The sequence below is a fragment of the Melopsittacus undulatus genome, chromosome 8, assembly GCF_012275295.1.
Source record: "Melopsittacus undulatus isolate bMelUnd1 chromosome 8, bMelUnd1.mat.Z, whole genome shotgun sequence".
NCBI lineage: Eukaryota > Metazoa > Chordata > Aves > Psittaciformes > Psittaculidae > Melopsittacus > Melopsittacus undulatus.
In genome coordinates this window covers 1,311,287-1,331,933 of record NC_047534.1, presented here as the reverse complement: position 1 = coordinate 1,331,933, position 20,647 = coordinate 1,311,287, and the positions used below count along the sequence as shown (strand labels likewise).

General features: G+C 53.0%; 1 protein-coding gene across 1 annotated transcript in view; it reads right to left on the bottom strand.

Moving 5' to 3' along the window:
* PKD1 (polycystin 1, transient receptor potential channel interacting) overlaps positions 1-20,647 on the bottom strand; it is an 81,370-nt gene that overhangs the window by 10,613 nt on the left and 50,110 nt on the right. The window contains exons 15-30 of the mRNA XM_034065308.1: positions 17,007-20,629; positions 15,948-16,094; positions 13,745-13,888; positions 12,286-12,565; positions 10,861-11,077; positions 10,194-10,344; positions 9,135-9,287; positions 6,815-6,959; positions 5,534-6,136; positions 4,940-5,096; positions 3,610-3,862; positions 2,855-3,050; positions 1,631-1,801; positions 1,099-1,242; positions 601-811; positions 161-287 (exon numbers count right to left, since the gene is read on the bottom strand). Coding sequence (XP_033921199.1) covers positions 161-287; positions 601-811; positions 1,099-1,242; positions 1,631-1,801; positions 2,855-3,050; positions 3,610-3,862; positions 4,940-5,096; positions 5,534-6,136; positions 6,815-6,959; positions 9,135-9,287; positions 10,194-10,344; positions 10,861-11,077; positions 12,286-12,565; positions 13,745-13,888; positions 15,948-16,094; positions 17,007-20,629 — 6,722 coding nt within the window. The remainder of the gene's footprint in view (positions 1-160; positions 288-600; positions 812-1,098; positions 1,243-1,630; positions 1,802-2,854; positions 3,051-3,609; positions 3,863-4,939; positions 5,097-5,533; positions 6,137-6,814; positions 6,960-9,134; positions 9,288-10,193; positions 10,345-10,860; positions 11,078-12,285; positions 12,566-13,744; positions 13,889-15,947; positions 16,095-17,006; positions 20,630-20,647) is intronic.

The window sequence follows — 20,647 nt, the reverse complement described above, 5'->3', positions numbered from 1 at the left end:
GTAAGTGCCTAAGGCAGTGTTTGAAATCTGCCCTTCTGGTCTCTGTCTGGGCAGGGACAGCTGGAGAAGTGATGGACCACAAAGGGCAGAATCCAGGCTCAGATAAGGAACCCTGGTGGCAAGACACCCATCTGGGCAGCCTGCAGCTACATCTCCTTACCTTGCCACGAGCCATCCGGAAGAGAAACAGAATGACCAGGTAGAGAGGGTAGACAACCACGCTGGACACCAGTCCAACAGCCACCGTGTCCACATTGACAGGGATCAGGTTGGAAACAGCCCCATTGCTGGAGAGAAGCAGAGATTGATCAGAGAGTGGTGTTAGAAGGGGCACTCTGGGTTGCCAGCTAAGCAAGGAGACCAAACTGCACCCCAGATGTTTCGGATGTGCAAAGAAAGAACTGGGCATGGGCTGTTTTAACAGTGACACATCAAAACCAGGCAAGGGGGAAGCTGATCAGATCATCCTTGGTCATCCATGTCCTGCTCCCAGATTCTTTGGAATGGGAAGGACGGACTCAAGGCACTCACGGTGGTGCCCTGTGTGATGGGAAGCACCGGAGGTAAGGGATGCTGGGAGCAGCACGGCACACAACCCACCTGAGGTGCACGTTGCCCACCACGCCGTACCACACGGCATTGGCACAGAGGAAGAGGAAGATGAGGAGGGAGCAGCAGGTGGCTCTCTGCAGGCGGGTGAAGCGGCTGCGGGGCGGCCGGTCCCATAGGGACAACCAGACATGCTTCTCAAAGAAACCCCGTTGCAGCTCCGCACGGAAGATGCGGGAGAAGCTCCTCAGCTCTGCCTCACCTGAGCACAACGAGAGGGAGCATCAGGGCCAGTGGCACCACTGGGGGCACAGTCCCTCCTTGCAGACTGGTTTGTATCCACCCTGCATCCATATGGTCCCTCCCGCAGAGCTGGGTCCTTGCCGTGCCTTGTCCTCTAGCACCCACAAGGCATCAATGCAGTGAGGAAGAGCCAGCGTGCAGGCTCCATGGTGCCTCTGCGCTCCCCTGCTGCAGGTCCTTTCTCAATGCAATAAGTGCCACGCTGCTCATCCACCCCAGCCCCACATCCCAGGGCTGAGCACTCACTGGCAGCATAAACCTCCTTCTCCACCATGCCATCGTTGTCTTCACTCTCCACTGACAACCAGTCATTCACCAGGAAGAAGTAGCTCTTGCTGCTCTGCAGGTCCCGGACTATGACGTGCTGCAGGTACCAAGAGGGGCTGAGTCCTGGAAGTTAAAAGAGATGAAGAAGTGTGTTTTGTGGCTGCCATTCCCTGGGTGAAACTGCAAAGCTGGGAGGGCAACAGGAGAGCCTGTCAGTAGCAGATGCCCTGTGACAGCATCTTCATCCATGGGAAATGCACAGTACCCAAAAGCCTGGTGCAGCCAGGTCACCTCCTAGGCTGGACATTCAGCCACTGTCACAGTGCACACTGCACCCTCTGTATCCGAGCTGCAGACTTCCCATGATGGAGACTCCACATCCCAGCAATCCTCCCCCAGGCCAGGGCATCACCATTGCCTCCCACCAGGGTTATTCCAGCCCTTAGCCAGAGCAGGGCCTGGCTGTGCCCCAGGATGGGTGACGGGTGCCCCAGCCCTGCTCCTGCCTCACCTTTATTGTCGTGCCAGATGCGGATGCGCCAGATGCTGCCCAGGCTCCGCTCCGTGGCGATCTGGAACACGTCGAGGCTGTTGCGGTGGAAGGCGTTGTCTCCATCCAGGTGCCTGTGACCGCTTTTGTGGTCCACACCATACAGGGCGATCCCCACGTGGGCTGTGGTACCTGGCACACATCACAGGGCTGGGTTAGGGAAGGCCACCCAAGGCAAAGCTGCTACCCGATACCATGGTCCTTCCGAGGGGCCACTGGAGACTGGGGAGGGAGGAATGTGCTCAGGGAGCTGCTCAGACTGGTGCACAGCCCTTGGCATGCTCATGGTTCTCTATGGAGCAGACTGAAGCTGGCTTTCCTTGCCTTGCTAACGCCCTCATAGGAGGTGATGTTTATTCTGATGGGTTTTTCCTCCAAGTAGTTGGAATGTTTATTTCCCTTGACCTCTCTCCTGTACCAGTTTCCAGATGCACAACCTGGATGCTCCTTGGGGTGGCTTCAGGGGAAGCCAGTGAAGCCAGTGGTTACACAAATCAATGGCAGCATGTTTCTGGCCTCGTGGAACTCCACCTCTGCCCTTGCTTACAGCTTCCACATCCCAGCTGCCTGGATTTCCAAGTCCAGGGTGATGTTTCTGGCAGCTCTAGCTACAAACCCAGCCTTGGATCAGACAGTGAAGCTTTCTGCCTTTCTGATGCTGGGGTTCATACAGCAGTACAAGCAATGGATGCTGAAGGGCAGCAAAACAGTCTATCTAAAGTGCCCACAAGGCCTGGATGCTTCTGCAGGAGAGGATGTGAGGAACAATCACTGCCTCTGGCTGTTCCTGCAACCACAGCCCAGTCAGGGAAAGCAGGGTCAGAGGTGGTTCCTTCACACCTTTGACCTGCCCCATCATCACACCATTTAAAGTGTGTATGTTGTTGGAAGCCCTGCACAGTCCGACTGCTCAAACACCAGCTCAGCTGTGGGCCCCAAAGGGGAATGTTTGGTGCAGGATGTGCTGAGGTGAGATACACAGATGTCACCATGGGAATCACAGAATCATATCACAGATTCCCAGCCTGGTTTGGGTTGGAAGGGGCCTTAAAGCTCCTCCAGCTCCAACCCCTGCCATGGAGAGGGACCCCTTCCACTGGAGCAGCTGCTCCAAGCCCCTGTGTCCAACCTGGCCTTGAGCACTGCCAGGGATGGGGCATGAAGACGAGCAGCCCATGGGCTAACCTGATCCTCTGCCCCAGCCAGTTTTCACCAGGATCTCGTATTTGTAGAGCCCATTCTTCCCACAGAAGGGAATCACTCCCACACGGTTGATGTCAATCATGTCCAGCTTGTGCACGATCAGGGCAGCCACCGAGTAGGTCACGAAGCAGACAGCACATGTCAGCAGCACGATGTAGTTGAGACCAGGGCCTGGAGCCTGGGAAGCACACAGGTATGTTGAAAGGCACTGTTCTCCCCCAGAAGGATCCCCTCTTTCCCCAGGAGCCCCCTTCCTGGCCATCACCATCACTCACAGACACGATACCACATGCAAATAGAGAGCTCTCCATGCACAGCCCATGTGGAGCATCCTGCTGAGAGCTCTCTGCTCCCACTTCCATCACATCAACAGAGCCAGGGAGAGCCTGAACACCCCTGGGAAGCAGAGAGCAGCTGGCTGGGATAAAACAGTGCTGGGTGCAGCTGGGAGGAGAGCTTGGCATCTCACTAAGGGGTGAACACACTGCAAGGTATCCAGGATAAAGCCATCTGCAAAGGTCTGTTTAGCAGCAGCCAGGATTCATGACCACAGAACACAACCCCTGTGTGAGCTGTGCCCATGTACAGCTCCCAAAGGCTCCCGGGTACTGGTGCTGGTTTGCCAGCTGGGCACAGCTTGAAGGTGAAGCCATCAGAAGCCCAAGGCTTTCCTATAGGTGACAACCAACTGCTCAGCACACGGTGATGCTGCACAGCCTCTGCTTTGCTCTACTCACAGGGAAGATGAACTGGACGGAGTTTGGGGGGACAAAAAGACTGGCCCCAAAGGCAGTGAGGTGCTGGGTTAGGCAGACAGCCTGGTCTGGCCTGGTCTCTTCCAGTGGGATGATGCCTTCTGTCTTCCAGCGCTTCTCCTGCTCACTGAAGTACTGGCACAGGGATGTGTACAGCCCTAGGGTCACCTCCACCGGCGACCAGCTGAAGTGGTTTGTGATGTTGAAGTAGTACTTCTGGATGGGGTCATCCGTTCTGGAGAAGGGAAAGGCAGCAAGGAGACATCATGAATCCCACTGAAGGGACACCAACCCTGTTCTAATGGATGTGTGCCCATGAAAACACTGCTGCAGGGATGGAGAAGCACACAAAGAGGGGGAAAAGCCCAGTGAATGTGGTGTAATTTACACCTTTGGTTGTAGAGAAACCCCAGGGTTCTGCAGACCACTTGAATTCTTCTATATCTTTGTCCTGTTTCAGTATCTGGAGCACTACATTGCACACCCTCTTCTTCATGCTGGCAACCTTGCACAGGTCTCCCACCCACCCTTCCCTGTGTCCCACTGATCCATAGGACACTTCCACAGCAACTCTGGATTCTTGGCTGGGAGCACATTCGCTTATCAGGACGATTAATCCCTCTTTGAGCATCCTATTCCCAAAAGCCATGGAAGCTGCAGCAACTTACACAACAGTGGCTCCACTCTCACCCCACCTATTCCCAAGCTGCCTATCTTCTCTTCTCAGATAATGCCTAGGAATGGCTTGGAAGTAACACAAGGCATGAACACACATGCTCCTGGCCAAGGCAGCAACTGAAGTTATAATGACTGCTCTGATTAAAAGAAGAGCTTTGCTCCAAAGCCCAAGAGCACAACTGCAGTGCTCTGTGAGCCAAGCAGCATGGATAGAAGCCCATAAAGAACCTACAGAGAAAAGGGCAGTGGAGAGGACTCATTACCAGGAGAGGCCCTGGGTGAGGGTCGTGATACAGGGAATGGTATTTACAGCTCTGAAAAGGGGAATCCTTTCAGAGAACCCCTACAAATGGGATCTGAAAGGCAAATCACAGAGCATTGAGCTGCTTTTGCACCAGCACCAGAAGATGTATGGGAAGAAGGAAGTGCCAGGGTAGAAGAGGTGCCAGTGCTGGGGTGTGGGAATGGCAGCTTGCAAGAGAGCTGCAAGGACAGAGGAGCACTGGGATAGCTACAGCAGCACCAGCCCTGCAAAGCAGCCTGGTATAAACCATAGCAAGGCCCTGAGCATCCCTCCCCTCATCCATGGGACAGCCTGTGGGTGACATGAGGTTGTAAGACAGGTTTCTCTTACCTGGGAGAGGTGAAGAAGGTGTAGAGCTTGTGGTCATTCCCAGCCAGGGCATCCAGGCTGATTTTCTTCGAGGCAGTGCAGTTGTGCTCATTGGGCTCTGGTTCGTGATGCAGATAAGCCATGATGAAGGGCTCAGGCTCACTTGCAATGTAGTGATCTGGGGAGAGGGGAAACCAGAAAGTACCTTATAAAGATGAGGCAGAGCTCAGTCACAAGCCTGCTGCCAGCAGTGGGTGTTCAGGGAGGAGTATCAGGAATGCAGGAAGCTGGGAGAGATGCTTTTCTGCATTGCATTCAGAGGAGACTCTGGGCACCATTGTACCTGACCAAGGAGGGATGAGAGGAGCTCCCTCCAGTGCTAATGTGGCTCAAGAGAACGGCTGGGAGAAGCAAAAAGCTTCTCAGTGCCTAGAACCCACAAGCAAGGATTACACTGGGGACTGGATAATGCCTGTGACAGACAGAACTTCAGCCACACAGTATGGAACCTGCTGGCTACACCTGACACCTCCCACAGCAGTTCTGTCTTGACTGCAACACCCAGCCCTCCTCTCCCATGGGAACAGCATAAAGAGGTGGATGTGTCTGCTCTACCATTGAGGACTCTGTAGGTGAGCTGGAAGTGCAGTCCTGCTTCTCTGTTGTTGCTCTCCATAACCACGATGAGGTTCACAGACGTTCTTGCCTCGATGACTTCAGTGCCAGCAGACAGGTTGTGAGCATCCGTGTTGTTTGACACCATTACAGTGATGGCTTTCTCTGAGTCCAGGCTCCCAATGGGGATCTGCACCCCGTTGTGTGTCTGAAACTCCATGGAGGCCACCTTTGTGGACACGGTGTAGTTGCTGATGTAACCAAAAGGGAAAGGATTGGAGTCCACTTGGAACATGACTTGAATGACATCCGTCAGGTTGGAAAGGGTGCTGTTGAAGGCCTGAGGGATGGAGAACTGGCAGTTTGGTGTGTTCTCGTAGCAAAGCAAGTTAAAGGGATCAGACCTCTTGCCTGTAGCCTTAATTTCTCCTCCCACCAGTTCCAGGGGCTCTTCATTCAGCACTCGGGACTTCATGAGGATGCGCATGAGGCTGGAGGACAGGTTGTAGGCTTTGGGAGCTAAGAGCAAATTGTGGGCATCAGCAAGCAGCTCCTGGGGCTTGGACTCTTGTGAAACCGTGTTGACAAGGTGAATCAGGTCACCTGCAGGAGAGAAACAGAGGGCAGAGGATGTGGTGAACAGCCTACATAAGCGTTAGAGTCTAGATAACATCTGACACCTTCCCAAAGCAATCAGACAAGTGTTTCCTCACTGTCTTCTCACTGTAACGCTACCCCGTGCACATGACTTGCTGCACTGAAGTGTTCAGTAGCCCATAGCTAAAAATAGAGCTGTCAGCAATTCCTGCAGTGTCTCAGCTAATGTGCAGAGTTTGGTGGTGAATACTAATGACAACAGGCTTGATTTCCCTCCTGCACAGTGCTACAACAGCAGATTGGGAAAGAGGGAAGGAATGGATAAAGCAAACATATGCCACTAAGGTCCTGCACTATGGAGAACACTCAGAACCCCATTATAAGGAGTGCAAAGAAGGTATCTGCTTCCTCCCAGGTGGGAATTCCCACACAGTGCTCATGGGTGCGCCAGTGAAGTTTGGCACCCTCAGACTGCAACCGGGAAGGCGAGCATCTGGAAGCCATAGCTCTTACTCACTGTTTACTAAAGAGAGAATTCCCTGGAGCACCAGTGAGGTTATTAACAACTGTTGTATTGAAGTGTCCGCAGGGATGGCTGCCTGAGCCAAGACAACCCTGGGAAAAGCGCAGGGAGAAGGAAGTCCTGAGCATGAAGAGGCCAAACCCCAGTGGTACAGAACTGACCCGTGATGTTGAGGATGTTGTCGGCGATGCCGGTCGGTGTCACGGTGCCCTGGGTGGTTTCCCCTTGCAGGATGGTCATCATGGTCTCCAGCTTGTTCAGGGTCCTTGTCAGGCAGGACTTGCAAACCAGTTCCTTGCTCACCACCTGCAAAGGGGAACACAGTCTGAGGCAGTGGGAACATCCCCATGGAAGGATGAAGGCAAATTCAGCTCCTCGGACCTGCAAAGACTCGAGCATGGTTGTTCAAACACCATTTGCACTCTTTCCAGCCCCAGGGAGGTGACTGCAGAGGCAATGGCTGCTCTGCTTACACTGAGAGATGTTATCAAGAAGCCTGTGGTGTCTCCAAGGCTCTTCCACCCACTTCCCTTCACATTCCAGGCAGGCATGTGGGAGTCTGATGGAGGATGCATTAGGGTTGGAAAGAGCAACAATGGGCAGCATATTCATGTTCCCTGGAGTTCACTTGTAAGGACCAAGCACATCTCCTGCTGTTGCATCTCACAAGCACCCCTCTGGAGCCACACACTGTATCTACAGAGATCAACCTGAAGGAGCTGGATGGGATCCCTCCATTCACTTTGCTGTCTTCGATGGAATCAAGATTTAGCCCTCACTGAATCCATTTCAGTGTCCAAGTACTCCTGAAGGCTGTGGGAGGGATTCTGTCACCCAGGCATGATGGATGTCCCTCCCTCTGCTCCCAAATGTGTCCAAGAAACAGAATGTTCTAGCCATGGCCTGGAGCTCCCAGCACTCTCGAGGCCTGGATGGGAGGGACTGAAGCAACACATGGAAGCTGTTACCATAACCCCGTTCCTTGCTCTTATTCATCTCTTTCTCTTTTAATCATCACAGGATTCAGACGTGATTCACCATATGTTTTGGTGGAGAATCAAAACAGCATCTGCAGGTCTATAATTCCCCCTTTTCTACATTTATTTGTAAGCTATGGGAAGCGAGGACATGCTGTTTAAATTGGAGTCCACCAGGCACGGTCAGGTATCAAAGAGGTGGGGAAGAGAAAGGTTATGGGGAGGAACCACCCAAGAGGAGCTACTGCTCAGGAAGGAGAACTGGCTAAGACTGAGACTCTTCTTTTCCCTTCCAGGATAAATTCATTCTGTTTTATCCTCTCCCCTGTAGGTAAAATCAAATGAACATCAGCACTGATTGACACTGCTATGGGAAATGGGTGAACCCCACAGCAGGCTCAGCCACTTGGGAGATTCTAGATTACTGTTTCTCTAAGCTTTTCATTCCAATCCAGAGCATAAACCAACGCTGGAACATCAGCTTTTCCCATAGAACAAAACCTCTGTTTCTAGACCTGAGCTTCCCCAGCGAGATCAAGTCGCGAGGCAAGAGAGACTGACACGACCCAATCCCGCATGGGAATGGGATGTGCTGAACCCCAAATCCTGACCAAAGGTGAACAGAGAGAAGTGATTTTGAGGCTTGCAGCCTTTGAAGCAGAGAAAGGAGCAGCAGAACTCTGTGGGTGGGATGCAGTAGTCTGTCCATCACTTCACTGAGGGCCTGCTGCTGGGCGAGGTTGCTGACCTGGCTGGGGAGATGAAGCACAGCCAAGCCCAAGAGTGCCCGACTCCAGCCCTGAAAGCAAAGATATGGGAGGAAGAGCATGCCAGAGCGGCCTGGCTGACCACCAAACCCCAGGGCATTATATAACTGGGCTCTCTTCCCTTTGCCCATCTGACAAAACACAGAAAGCCACTCCTAAATCCACCAGACAGCAGCCCCAGCACTGGGGAGCTGAAGCTGCGAGCTGGCTGGGGAACACAGCACTTCCAGTCAGCCGTGGAGCAGAGCAGTGCTTCTAATCTCCTATGGTAGAAAGAGGGCTGGAAGGAACATCAGCCCTTGGCCCTGTCCCCTGGCTCAAGGCAGGTCCTGCTTGACTTGTGTTAATCCTGATGGGAGTCCAGCCTCTCCTCAGAGATCCTGTGGCTCCTCCTTATTCCAGTGCTTCTCCAGTGTCAGGGCCTTTCCTACAGCTTCCATGTGCAGGTGAAGGGACCTACCTGCTAGCAAGCTGCCACATCAGGGCTGATACCAGAGAAGCACAGGGCCCATAGGTGCTGTTCTCCAGCACATGAATACAATATCTCACCAGCGCCTGCCAGACTGATGGCACAGCAAGAGGCAAAGCTAACAGCACTTAGGACATGACCAGTGTGATGTGTGTCCTGTGCTCTGTGTGGTGTGTGCATGGGAGAGGAGCAGGGAAGCACAAGAACGGAGGAGCATGCAAACAGCCCCTGGAAGAGCAGAGGCTGGAGATGGTGATGGGGAACATACCGTGCACTGTGCCAGGGCAGCTGAGATCTGCTGGATGTCATCAACTGTGTTCACGTTCAGCGAGTTCAGGGTCTCTGTGATGTTGTTGCGAGTCCAGGTCCGGAGTTCAAACTCATTCCCAGTCTCAGATTCCAGAAGCATGGATCGCTCGTACTGCAGGTGATAACAGCAAGCAGAGTGAGGACATGCACCAGATTGTTTCAGCTGATGCTGAGCTGCGCTTAAGCCTCCTCTTCCCCTGCTCTGCTCCTCCCAGAGGTGATGGTGATCCAGTGAGCTGGGCTTTATAACTTCCTCCATCTCACTTGTGCTCTCCAAGCAATTATCTTAACAGCCTGGCACTTGACAGCTAAGGAGCACATCACTGTGCAGCCTGCATCCAGCTCAACACAGTGCCTGTGCTCAGGGGATTGCCCTGCCTGGTGTTCTCCTGCAGGCCCCTCCTGGGCAGGAAAATGTGAGGATAGACTGAAATTCCTGCCCTGCACATGGGCCCTGCTTTATGCAGGAGGGAAAGTGAATGGTGCCAGGAGGATTAAGAGCTTTGTGTGCAGGCAGAAGGTGTTTCTAGCTGCACTAGCTCAGCAGTCACAACAAGGAGGGCTCCTTAGCACCCACAGCATCACCTAAGGAGCTACAGGAGTTGCAGTGCAGTGGGTGGCTTAGGGGAGGTGTGAAGGAGGTGGGGGATTTGGGCTGATTTGCATTTCTAAATCCAGTGTTTAGGCTTGAGTTTGACATTAAAGAGGAAAAAGCCTATCTGAATATGAGGGCAGAAAGCAGGGTGCATGGGAGACACCCAAGCCACTGCCTTCTCTAGGAGCCCTGTTTTACTTCACAGCCTCTCTGCTTTCCCTGGTCATTGTGTGTCTGGAGCTTGTTTCTGATGCATGCACACAGGTCCAGCCCAGCTCCCAGCATGCACGTACACTAGTTTACATGAAGAGCTCCAGCCTTAAGTCATTTCCCTGCTTCGCTGCACGAAATGTGGCCAAAGAACATCACTGGTGATTGCAAGGCTGTTTGGAGGCCTCTCTTGGGCAGAGAGTGCTGCTTTACCTCATTTAAGATGGTGATGAGGGCCAGAGAGTACTCGATGACCTGCTGAGGGTCCCCTTGTTTCACTAAGCCCTGGAGCACGGTGTCAGTTTGATTGTAGAGCCAGTGGGAGAGGCTTGGAAAGCCCTCAGGTAAACCGATTTCCATGGAGCTGCCAAGGGAAAGAGGCATTTGGGTTAAGGACAAACCAAATGGGGCTGGAGAAGGGGGCAGAATGTGCCCTTTAGCTGGGAGCAGCTACACTGCTTTTGGGATCTAAGGAACAAATGGGACACAGATCCTCCTCCTGCAGGCACTGCAGGACCGTGGGCTCTGACCTGAGAGGATGGGACCACAGCTTGGTGCTGTCAGCTCTCTTTTGAGGGGTCCTCATCCAGAGGAGGTAGTGGAGCACAGAGCACAGAGGTCTGAGAAGGTGACACCGTGCCTTCAAAGCAAGGTGTCACCAGGGAATTATGGAGATGGTCAGGAAAGCAGTAACGTATGGGGAAGTCTCCCTCTTGATTCACCCCACAAGGGCTGGAATTCTCACTGCACTTCTGCTGAGCCTCCCCTCATCTTCCTGCTCCCCCCAGGATCCGCTGAGCCCTGCAGGACAGGGACCCAGTGGCCAAGCCATGACTGTGATGCAGGAGCCTGGCGCTGCCCCATGAGCCCAGGCTCTTACCGGTTGATGGCCACCACGGTGGCTCCCAGCTGGTCCTGGACAAGGACAGACACAGACACCATGAAGCCACTCTCATGGAAGCCGGGGGGCAGGAAGGCGCTGTGCTCAGCACGGCTGCCCTTGTACACACAGAACTCATGGTAGTGCCCGGCCCGGTGCCGAGATGCCATGAGGATGTACACCAGTGGTCCCTCTGCATCCTCCGTGTCCCGCCAGCCTGCAAACAAAACCCAATACAGGCTCTGAGAGGGGCAAGGAAGGCATCAGAGCATCAGCTGTGCCTAGCAAGGGGTCCCTGCTCTGACAAAGCCACAGGCTGTCCCCACAGTGAGGGATGCAGGGATGTCTGCGGGGCTTGCAATGCAAAGCTCTGATGCTCAGAAGGTTTCTGATGGTCAGGGGTGTGGATACTGCCACGTTTAAAGGGGTTTATGAAGAGTTTGTGATCAACATGAAACAGGAATAACCCTGATGGGGTCAGGAATGGCACTGACCCAAGGGCAAACAGCTCCTGTACCAGCCCTGCAAAGCTCGGCATTAGGCAGGGGCTCAGCGCAGCCCTCAGGCACTTCAGCATCTCAGGAACAACTGAGTCAAGGGTAAAACCTGCACACAGGTTCCCTCAGAGCTCCCAGGAACACTGGGGAGCCTTGTGGGAAGTGGGCAGCTGGGACATTCATTGCATGTTGCCACTGAGCACCAGGGAAGGTGGACACAGAGCAGTGGGTCTATATCCTGCTTGTTTCACTTCAGCTAAAAGCAACCACTAAGAGCTCCAACTCCCACCACTCCAAAGGGACACTGATTTCATCATTACTCTGGGCAGCTCAAAACACACCAAAGCCACAGCCTTATCATGCTGAATCCTCTTCTTCTCCCCCCAGCTTAAGCCAGGCTTTGGTTACAGCCTCCCCCATCCCCAGCAGAACTGACCTCCTCTTCAGCGTGGCTTCCCAGCACTCATGCACAGACACCATTAATCTCTGACACTGACCATTTGGGGAAATCTGCTTTTCAGAGGCTCTTATTCCTTGGCCCAAGGCTATAGGATGTCAGCCAGGCCACTTTTCCAAAGCCAGACTCATTGTTGCTGCCTCTGCAGCTGGTGGAGAAGGTAACTGCCGTCGGGAACATGCAGCCCCCATGGCACAGGAGGCCCCAGTGCTTTGTCTTTTGACTCTTCCCACATATGTGTGACTCAGTTTCAGGCACCCATCTTCTGTTGCCTGCACTGAAATACCAGTTTCTCCTGCAAGTATTGTCCTGGCCTGGACAGCACCATTCAACTGCATGAACTAGGAGCAAAGGAAGTGCCTGGCTGCTAGGCTGAGTTTTGGAACAGCATCATTTGGGCACACAAAGCTGCTGTGGCCAGATCAGAATGGAAAGCAGGGCTGGCAGGTACTGTGGGCTGTACACTCTCACCTGCACACTCAAAGTGCACCTTGGCCATCAGCGCCTTGAGGGGTCCCTTGGGCGACAGGCGGCAGGATCCTCCCACTGGAGGCTGGTTTGGGAGCAGGTCGATGGAGGCGAATCCTTCCTCCCCCGTTGTGAGGTCAGTGATGTGAAGGGTGAAGGTATAGCCCTCCCCATCCTTCAGTGCCCCTTGCCTCAGGACCAGGTTCATTCCTGTATCACCAGTGGAGGTTGTCCTTTTGTCCAGGATGAGGGACTTGTTTTTAAAGCTGTGTGCTGCCCATCGCTGTCGGGACGAAGAGGGGAGAGACAGGAGAGGTTTTGTTTCAATCTGAACTTATGTCCTTAAAATGGTTTCAGCTTTGAGTCTCTTATAAAAAGCAACAGATTTCCAGTGGGAGCATCTGCCAAATCTGCAGTTGATAATTCAAGCTTTTAGTCTTGTGCGCTACAGCAACAAGGACTGGAGCCTTTCCCAAATGTCTGGTGGGAATATTTCCACTGTGAGATCCACTTTAGTCTCTGGGATTACATCACCCTCTGACAAGAGGATTTCATAACAGTGAATACAAACCACAGGAAATACATGGAGCGCTGGTGGAGTCTCCGTGGGACCCCACATTTTATGTGCCTCAAGCTGAACGTGGCCTGGGTGGTTGCTGTTAATAGCACAAGTGTACAATGGTGATAACAAGAGGAACACTGTGATAGCCCACCAGAAAATGCCACACAAGGACATGCTGGGAGCAATGCGGATTAGCTCTTCACAACAGGAATTCCACCTCTGAGACCTGCCTCCTTCAACAGGTTGCAGAGATGCTGTGCAGTGGAATGGGTAATTCCAGGAGGGCACAAGGGGCTTGGGGTGATCACAAGAGACTGAACAACCTCTTGAGACACCAGGATAATGGGAAGGATGCCAGGGAGCAGGAGAAGAAAACACTTATCCTAGGAAAACTGTACTTTTGGGTGGGAAGGGATGGTCACCCATAGGCTTGGCTTGAAAATGAGCCAGCCCTTGGGTAGGCACTGATGGATGACTGACAGGCCACGAGTCCTGCAGCCTGCAGGCACAACCTGGGGTGAAGGAAAGCCCTGGGCATCTCACAGGGGTCCAGTGGCTACAGGACATGGGCAACCTGCTCCACAGGCTCTCCTGGCCTCCTCAATGCTGCTGAGACACAGTACACCATGCAGGAGCCCCATGTCACACCAGGCAAGCTCCGTGCTTTAAACCTCCAACCCTACAAGCCAGTCCTGCTTGGTACCAGTCAGCCTTCATCCCCCAAGCCTGACCCAGCCACTGCATCCACGGTCAGAGATTGTTTCCCCTCCTTCTCTCTGCGGCAGTTCAGATCCAGGACTGTGTTTGTTACCCAGTTCTTTCCATCCTCTCCTCCTTGACTCCTCCTATCCCTAAATCCCACCACACTGAAGCAAAGACCAGCATTGCCCATGACTTTACCCCAAGCTTGGAGTCATTGTGACAGTTCTGGCAGGTCCCCTCCAGGTAGACATAGGAGCTCTTGCTAACTTCATAGACAGACTGAGCCTTGCAGGAAACACACTCCAGGGACACAATAGGGACTCCCCCTCTCTTGATGAATACCTGGGAAAGCAAAAGGCTCCATCAGAGATCTGAGACAAAGAAACAGACATCTAACAGGCACATAGACATCCCAGCATCTGCTTCTGCAAGGAGGAATCACTCTGCATCGGCCTGATGGTGATTCTGGCTTTACTACATAATCTAGGTAATTCTGGAGTTACTTTATTTGCTCTTTTTAACATCATAAATCACTCCCAAAAAGCCCCTTTGCAGCCCTGTGCTGAATTCCCAGCACAGGTCCTGCTGATGGTGCCAGTGGGGATGATGCTAACCAAAGCCCTTTACTGTACAGGACATCTCAGGACAAATGGGATGCAGGTTAGAGCCTGGGAAAGAGGAGCAGTGTAACAGGGAAAGCCTCCAGCACAGCACAGACCAAACATCTGGTGAGCACCTGCCCTGGGATGTGACCACAGCTCTGCTTTGCCTTCTGTGGGCTCAACTCTTGGTCCTGCCTCTGCAGCTGTAGACCCGGAGCTGTGGGTCCTGTCCTCGACTCAAAAGGTTGATAAATGGGAAGTGTTTATGGTCCAGAGTAACAGAGGGCTCAGGGTGAGCCAGAGCTGAGTGAGGATGTGCTGCTCTGTGCACAGCAGCACGGTCCCACTGTCTCCATCCCTGCTCCCATCCACACAGCTTGCGCTAGAACCACTTCCCATGTTCCAGAACCCGACCCTTGGGCTCTCATTCGTCATTCCTGACACTGCCCATATCCCTGAGAGACAGGAATGATGATCGGAATAGGCACAGAACAGTTCCCACTGCACATCCAAGGCATTTTGCCCTGCAGCGTGGAAGAACCACGTTTCCAGAGTGCCTTTAGCTCAGCTCTAAGCTGCACATCTCTAGATGTCCACACCTCCCTGGCAAAGCTTTGGAGCACTGGTGGGTCAGACACAAGGGCTATTGAGCTCTGAGCCCTGCACTTTGTCTGAATTCCTTTAATCCCCCAGGAAAAGGGATTGTCCAGCACTGGACCGAGCCCTCTGCCCTGCCATAACGAATCTGCTGCATTCAAGGACAGACAGCACTGCAGACATTGTTTAACATGGCAGACCTTGGAAACAGGATAAATATTCCCAAGCCCTGTGCACAGTGAAGCTCCATTCATTCCTCCAGGATTTGCACACTTCCTGCAACACTGGCCTGCTTGTTTTGCACTCCGGCATGGAAACCAGATAGGACGGAATGTCCTTGACAGACTCTCAATTCCCAGTGTTTTTCCTCCCTTTTCATCCCCCAGCCCTGCTTTAGAACCCAGGCAGTAAGAGTTTCCACTTCCAGCCTCACTACAGCTCCAACTGCCAAACACACCACGATGAATGTTCCTGACACAAACCATAACTGCTGCTGGGCTGCAGATGCATTCAGCAGCAGGCTTAATCCGACACAAACAACATGCACTTCAGAAGAGCCTGACCTAAGTACAGTCAAATGAGAGAAGGGAGGAGTAAAATGAAGCAGCAGCTCTTAGGAAGCTCTCGCTGGGCAAAAGAGCCTGGTGCTGTGGCATGGGAAGAGCCCAGGGATGCGCCCAGAAGAGCTACTGACCGTAGGCTCCTTCACTGCCCTCCTACAGCAGATCTGTGGCCACACTCTTGGTCCCAGGAGCCATTCAGGGCTGGTCCCTAATGCAGCCTCTGCACAGAGACTGACACAAGGTCTAAAGGAAGGAAGAAACTAAAAGGACTTGGCAGGATGAGCAAGAAGTGCTGCGCAAGGCAGCCTAAGATGAATGCATCACAGAAACACCACGATCTGTTCCTGTCAATGACCTGGGTGAGATCATTTATGGAGCCCCATGATGCCCTACAACCTGCTCTCAGGTGTGGGGGGTGCAGGAGGCAGCAGCAGCTTCCACACCCCCAGTTAAAGCAGTGCTGGCCCTTGGATGGGGATGGGGATGCAGAGCAGGGAGTCACCTGTGGCTGGACATGGTCCCAAGCCAGCAGCACTCTCCTGTACAAACTTCCCTAGGGAAAGGGCCATGGACTTCCATCTCCTGTGTCCACCAACAGGCACACAAGGACAGGCCAGGACCGTTGCCTGGGGTACGTACGGTTTGATTCGTTGCCTCGGGGCTCATCCCCTCCTTCCTGACGGTGAGGTCGAACGTATACTCCACATCTGCTTCTAACACAGCTTTGGAAATGGTGACAATTCCTTCCTTGGCACTGAAATTCAGAGAGCACCCTGCAGCCGAGCTCTGCTTGCAAGGAGAAAAGAACTTTCAAACCCTCCTTGGTCCGGGTGACCAGCGGGTTAGTCCACAGCCAAAGCATGCAGGTCCACACAACCTCACGCTTACAGGTCTTACTGGGCAATGCCACCACTGGGGTGGCAGGAACAGGGTGGTGCGTGGACACCAAAGCACAGTATCCTGTTGCCCAGGTTAGTGAGCAGTACTGGAATACTGCATTTCATCTGAGCTTCACATTCTTGTTTTACAGCAGTTAAGTCATCATTAAATAGCTTGTAAATATTCCCAATCAACACAAAGAAGCTCACATTGAACTCCAAAGTCTAACCCACACACACTCCACATCCATTCTGAGGTCAAGATAGAAAACAGTGACTTTTTACAGGCAAAAGAATCCCACATTCAATCATAAATGCTCCTTCTAAGAATATGGATGAGAATATGAAGGGCAGTTCTGCCTCATCCTTCTAGCCCAGTAGGGTCAGACCATGAGGACAGTGACCTGCTTGTGATCACAATGGCCACAACTTGTAGTCACTTGATTCCTCCAAAGTCTAACTGCTGAGATTAGGGACATTTAACTGTTAATGGGAGGGGAACCAGAGCCCCCAGCCCCTGTGCTGCAACCAGGTCATGGAAACAGCTGCACTGAAACCATGAACCAGAGGCCAAGTACAAGGCCAGCACCGGACTGCAGCAGGATGCTCTGCACTGCTCCTCACAGCAATCCTGGTACCACCATCCTGCACTGAGAACTGGGACACCTTTGCAACCCTCCTTCTGGAGCAGCTTTATTGAAGGTGCTCACAAAGCCTCCCTCGACACCATTTCAACTCAGACCCATGTTCATAGAGGAGCTGATGTGCAGTTGGAGCTCCCAAATGACCAGCCCCTCTGGCTGTGCAAAACTGCTCTTACCTTGGAGGAGTAGGTACAAGACCAGTCGTATAACAACGGGGTCTGTTCACCATCATCCAAGTTCGGGTCATAGGACTTCTCCCCATCCAAGATTAAGTCCTGAGTGTTGGACCATACACGGTATGACCCTCCATCAATGATCGGGACCAGCTTACTTGGTATCACAGTGACATTGGCAAAGATGCTTTTGGACAGTGGGGTATCTCCAAAGGAGACAATAAAGATGAAGCAATAGTTCCCGACTTGCAGGGCAAGCTTTGGTATGACGAGCTGGGGCCTGTTCACATCAACGTTTGGCAGATGGATCCTGCTGGAGTCATCCAGGTTCATGCAGCTGGGTGCTCTGTAGATCTCCCATAGATGCTCTGTCTGGTACTTGATGCACCCACGGAGGTCAATCTGTGCCTCCAGGTAGTTCCTCTGGGAGCGCTTCATGATGACTTGAGGGGGCAAGGCCAACTCCACCTCTGGCTCCTCACACTCCAGCACTTTGACAGTGACAGTGAGCTGGGCTATGAAGAAGCTGATGAGATTGGTGGCATTCACCTCCACCAGGTAATCCCCAGGGCTCAGGTAAGAATAGTTGGCCACTGCAACCCTGGTTATTTGAGTGGAAGAGCCATCCCCAAAGGTCCACAAGAACTCCACGCTCCTGCTGCTGGGCACCACGACTGCTTCAAACAGGGCTGTCCTGTTGACAAAGGCATTGGAGGCAGTGAGGAAGACTTGGACTATCGGGTCTTGGACCTGGATGGTTCTGGTGACATTGATACCTCCCAAGTCATTGAAGGCACTGAGGTGAATCTCGAGCAGCCCTGCAGCTTCCGGAGTGTAGGAAACTCTTTCTCCTGCCATGGTGACCACGGATCGAGTTTGCTCCTTCCACAGGGAGAACTGCCAGGAGAAGGACACACGGGAGCCACTGCCCACTTGGGCACTGAAGCTCTTCTCCGTGCCTGTGGCTATGCCTTGCTCACAGCAGTTGAGGAGCCTGACATCACGGATGGCCTCCAGGACAGAGATGAGCACCTGGGCATGTGCGATGCTGATCTGGTTCTGCACAGTCACCGTCACCAAGTAATCACCACTCTTGGTGAACTCGTGAGTGTACTTGGACCCGTTGAGCACCACGGAGTAGTCCCCACTTATGCTCACCAAGTAACTCACCGAGGTACCCGCCGACATCCTGATCACAAAGGTGACCTGTTCCCCTGGCTCCACCACCTTCTTGCTGGCAAGGATTTCCAGGCCTTGGATCCTGTCCTGCACTGAGATATTCCTGCTGGCCAGAGCCCAGCTCACATCGTTGGATGCATTCAGATAGACTGTATAAAACCCTGCTGTGGGGAATGTGACAGCCACGGACTGGCCACTCAAGGTGCCGTTTGGTACCTCCCACAGCCAGGTCACTTCAGTCCCTTTCTGCAGCTCCCCCTCAAAGACCACTGTGGAGCCTGATGAGACGTACCTGCAGTCCAGTTCTGCAGTCCCAATGCTCAGCCCCTCTATGACCTCCTCTACACAGATATAAACTGTTGCATTGGTTGAATTCAGCTTGTTTTCTGCTCCAACAACAACCTCTATCATTCCAGGGCTTTGGAAGGAGTGTATGATAAAGGGTTCAGAGGTAACAGGAGAGAAGCCATCCTCTAGGTACCAAACATACGTGATGCCAGTGCCACTGGTTAAGGTGGTACTTATGTTAACAGAAGCATTGATAGCCACTGGGTTAGGGAAGGCATAAGGCTTTAGAAGACCAATGCTTTCAATGAACTCCAGTGTCCTGTTAGCAGTTGCACATCCCAGCATGTTGGTGGCTTTCAGATAGACTGTGTAGTTTCCAGCTTCTAGGATGCTCAAGGAGAAGGTTTTCCCAGCAAAGGTCTGCACAGCAGTGCCATCCCTTTGGGCCACCCAGCTGTAAGAGATGTTGGTTCCCTCTCGCACCACTGCCTGCAAATGGAGTGTTCTGTTAGTTGGGAAATAGATGTCCTCCACCAGGTCATTGCTCATCACCTGCAGGCCTTCAATCTGCTCCAGGACATAGACATAGATGCTGTCCTGCAATGAACTGATCTTGTTCTCTGCTGTCACAATGACATTGAACGTGCCCACAGACCGGAACGTGTAGGATATTGTGGAGGAGCCCTGGATGGGAGTGCAGCGATCACACAGGATCCATGAGTAGCGGATGGCGGTGCCAGCTACGAGCGTGGCCACAAAACTCACTGAGCCATTCAGTGGCACCACTGTCCTGCTGGCATTGATGGTCAGCCCTTGCAGCCGTCGCTTCACTGTGACCTCCACGGTGCTCTCATTAAAGCTCACCTCATTCCTGCCCATCACACTGATGGTGTAATGGCCTGTGTTGTTGTAGGAGTGGGTAGCAACCTGCCCAGGCTGGGAAGTGCCATCTCCAAAGTCCCAGCAGTAGCTCACTTTGGTTCCATTCATGCTGGCAGAGAACAGGTAGATCTGGTTCAGCTCCAAAACGCTCGTCCCATTATATTCAATCTTTGCTACCCCAACGGGCTCCTGGACTTCCACAAACGCTGTGTCATTGTTGAAAGAGACGTTGTTGGAGACGGTCACCGTGACCAGGAAGACCCCTGTGTTCTTGTAGGTGTAGGTCACCTCAGTCCCACTCGACCTAGTGGACTCATTGTTCCCGAAATCCCATCGGTAGCGGTACTGGTACAGAGGCACAGCACTGACCTGGAAGCTGCTCTCGTCACCAAGCCTCACAAACTGCTTGGAAGGGAGAAGGGTGACATTGACTATCTCTGGCTCCACACAGACGCTGGTGAAGTAGTGAGCCTTGTTAAAGCTGCTGGAGAGAGTCAGGGAGAGGGGGAAGGTCCCGCTGCGGGTGAAGTTGTGCATCACCACCGGGTCCCCTCTGACTGTCACATTGGAGGAGCCATCTCCAAAAGTCCAATCAAAGATGTATTCCTCAGGATTGCCCGTCACATAGGCAGTGAGCTGCACATCCGGGTGCTCCAGGATGCAAGAAGCAGGCTCTATTTTGAGCACTTCCAGGACAAATATCCGAACGGGCACAGTTTGGGAGACAGAGTTCACCGGGTTCATAGCAGTCACGTTCACTGTGCAGTTGATGTCCTTTATGTACACGTGTTCCACCACCGGCACCTGAGTCCTCAGCACTGTCCCATCCCCCATGTCGAATATCCAGGTGATGCTGTCCCCTGTCTGCACCGAGGCGTTGAGGGTCACGGATGCTCCCAGCTCTGCTGCCTCATCCGCAGAAACCTGGAGCCCTGATATCTCCTCAAACACTTGGTAGCACTCGACTGTCTCCACACTGCTTATGGTGTTGTTGGCTGTCACGGTGACGTTGTACACCCCTCTCCTGGGGTAGCTGTATGTCACTGTGGACTGGCTGTCCGTGAGTGGCAAGGACCCATCACCGAAGTCCCAGGTGTACAGGACACCATAAGGAGATGGCAATGGGTCAGCCCTGAAGGTGACCGGGCGGCTCACAACTAGAACATCCTCCTCTGCTTCCATCTTCACATCAACCAGGTAACTGTGGACGTGCACTGGGGTCAGGTGGGTGAGGTTCTCAAACTGGTTTGACACAAGAACCACCAGGGCATATTCTCCTGCATTGGGAAAGAGCA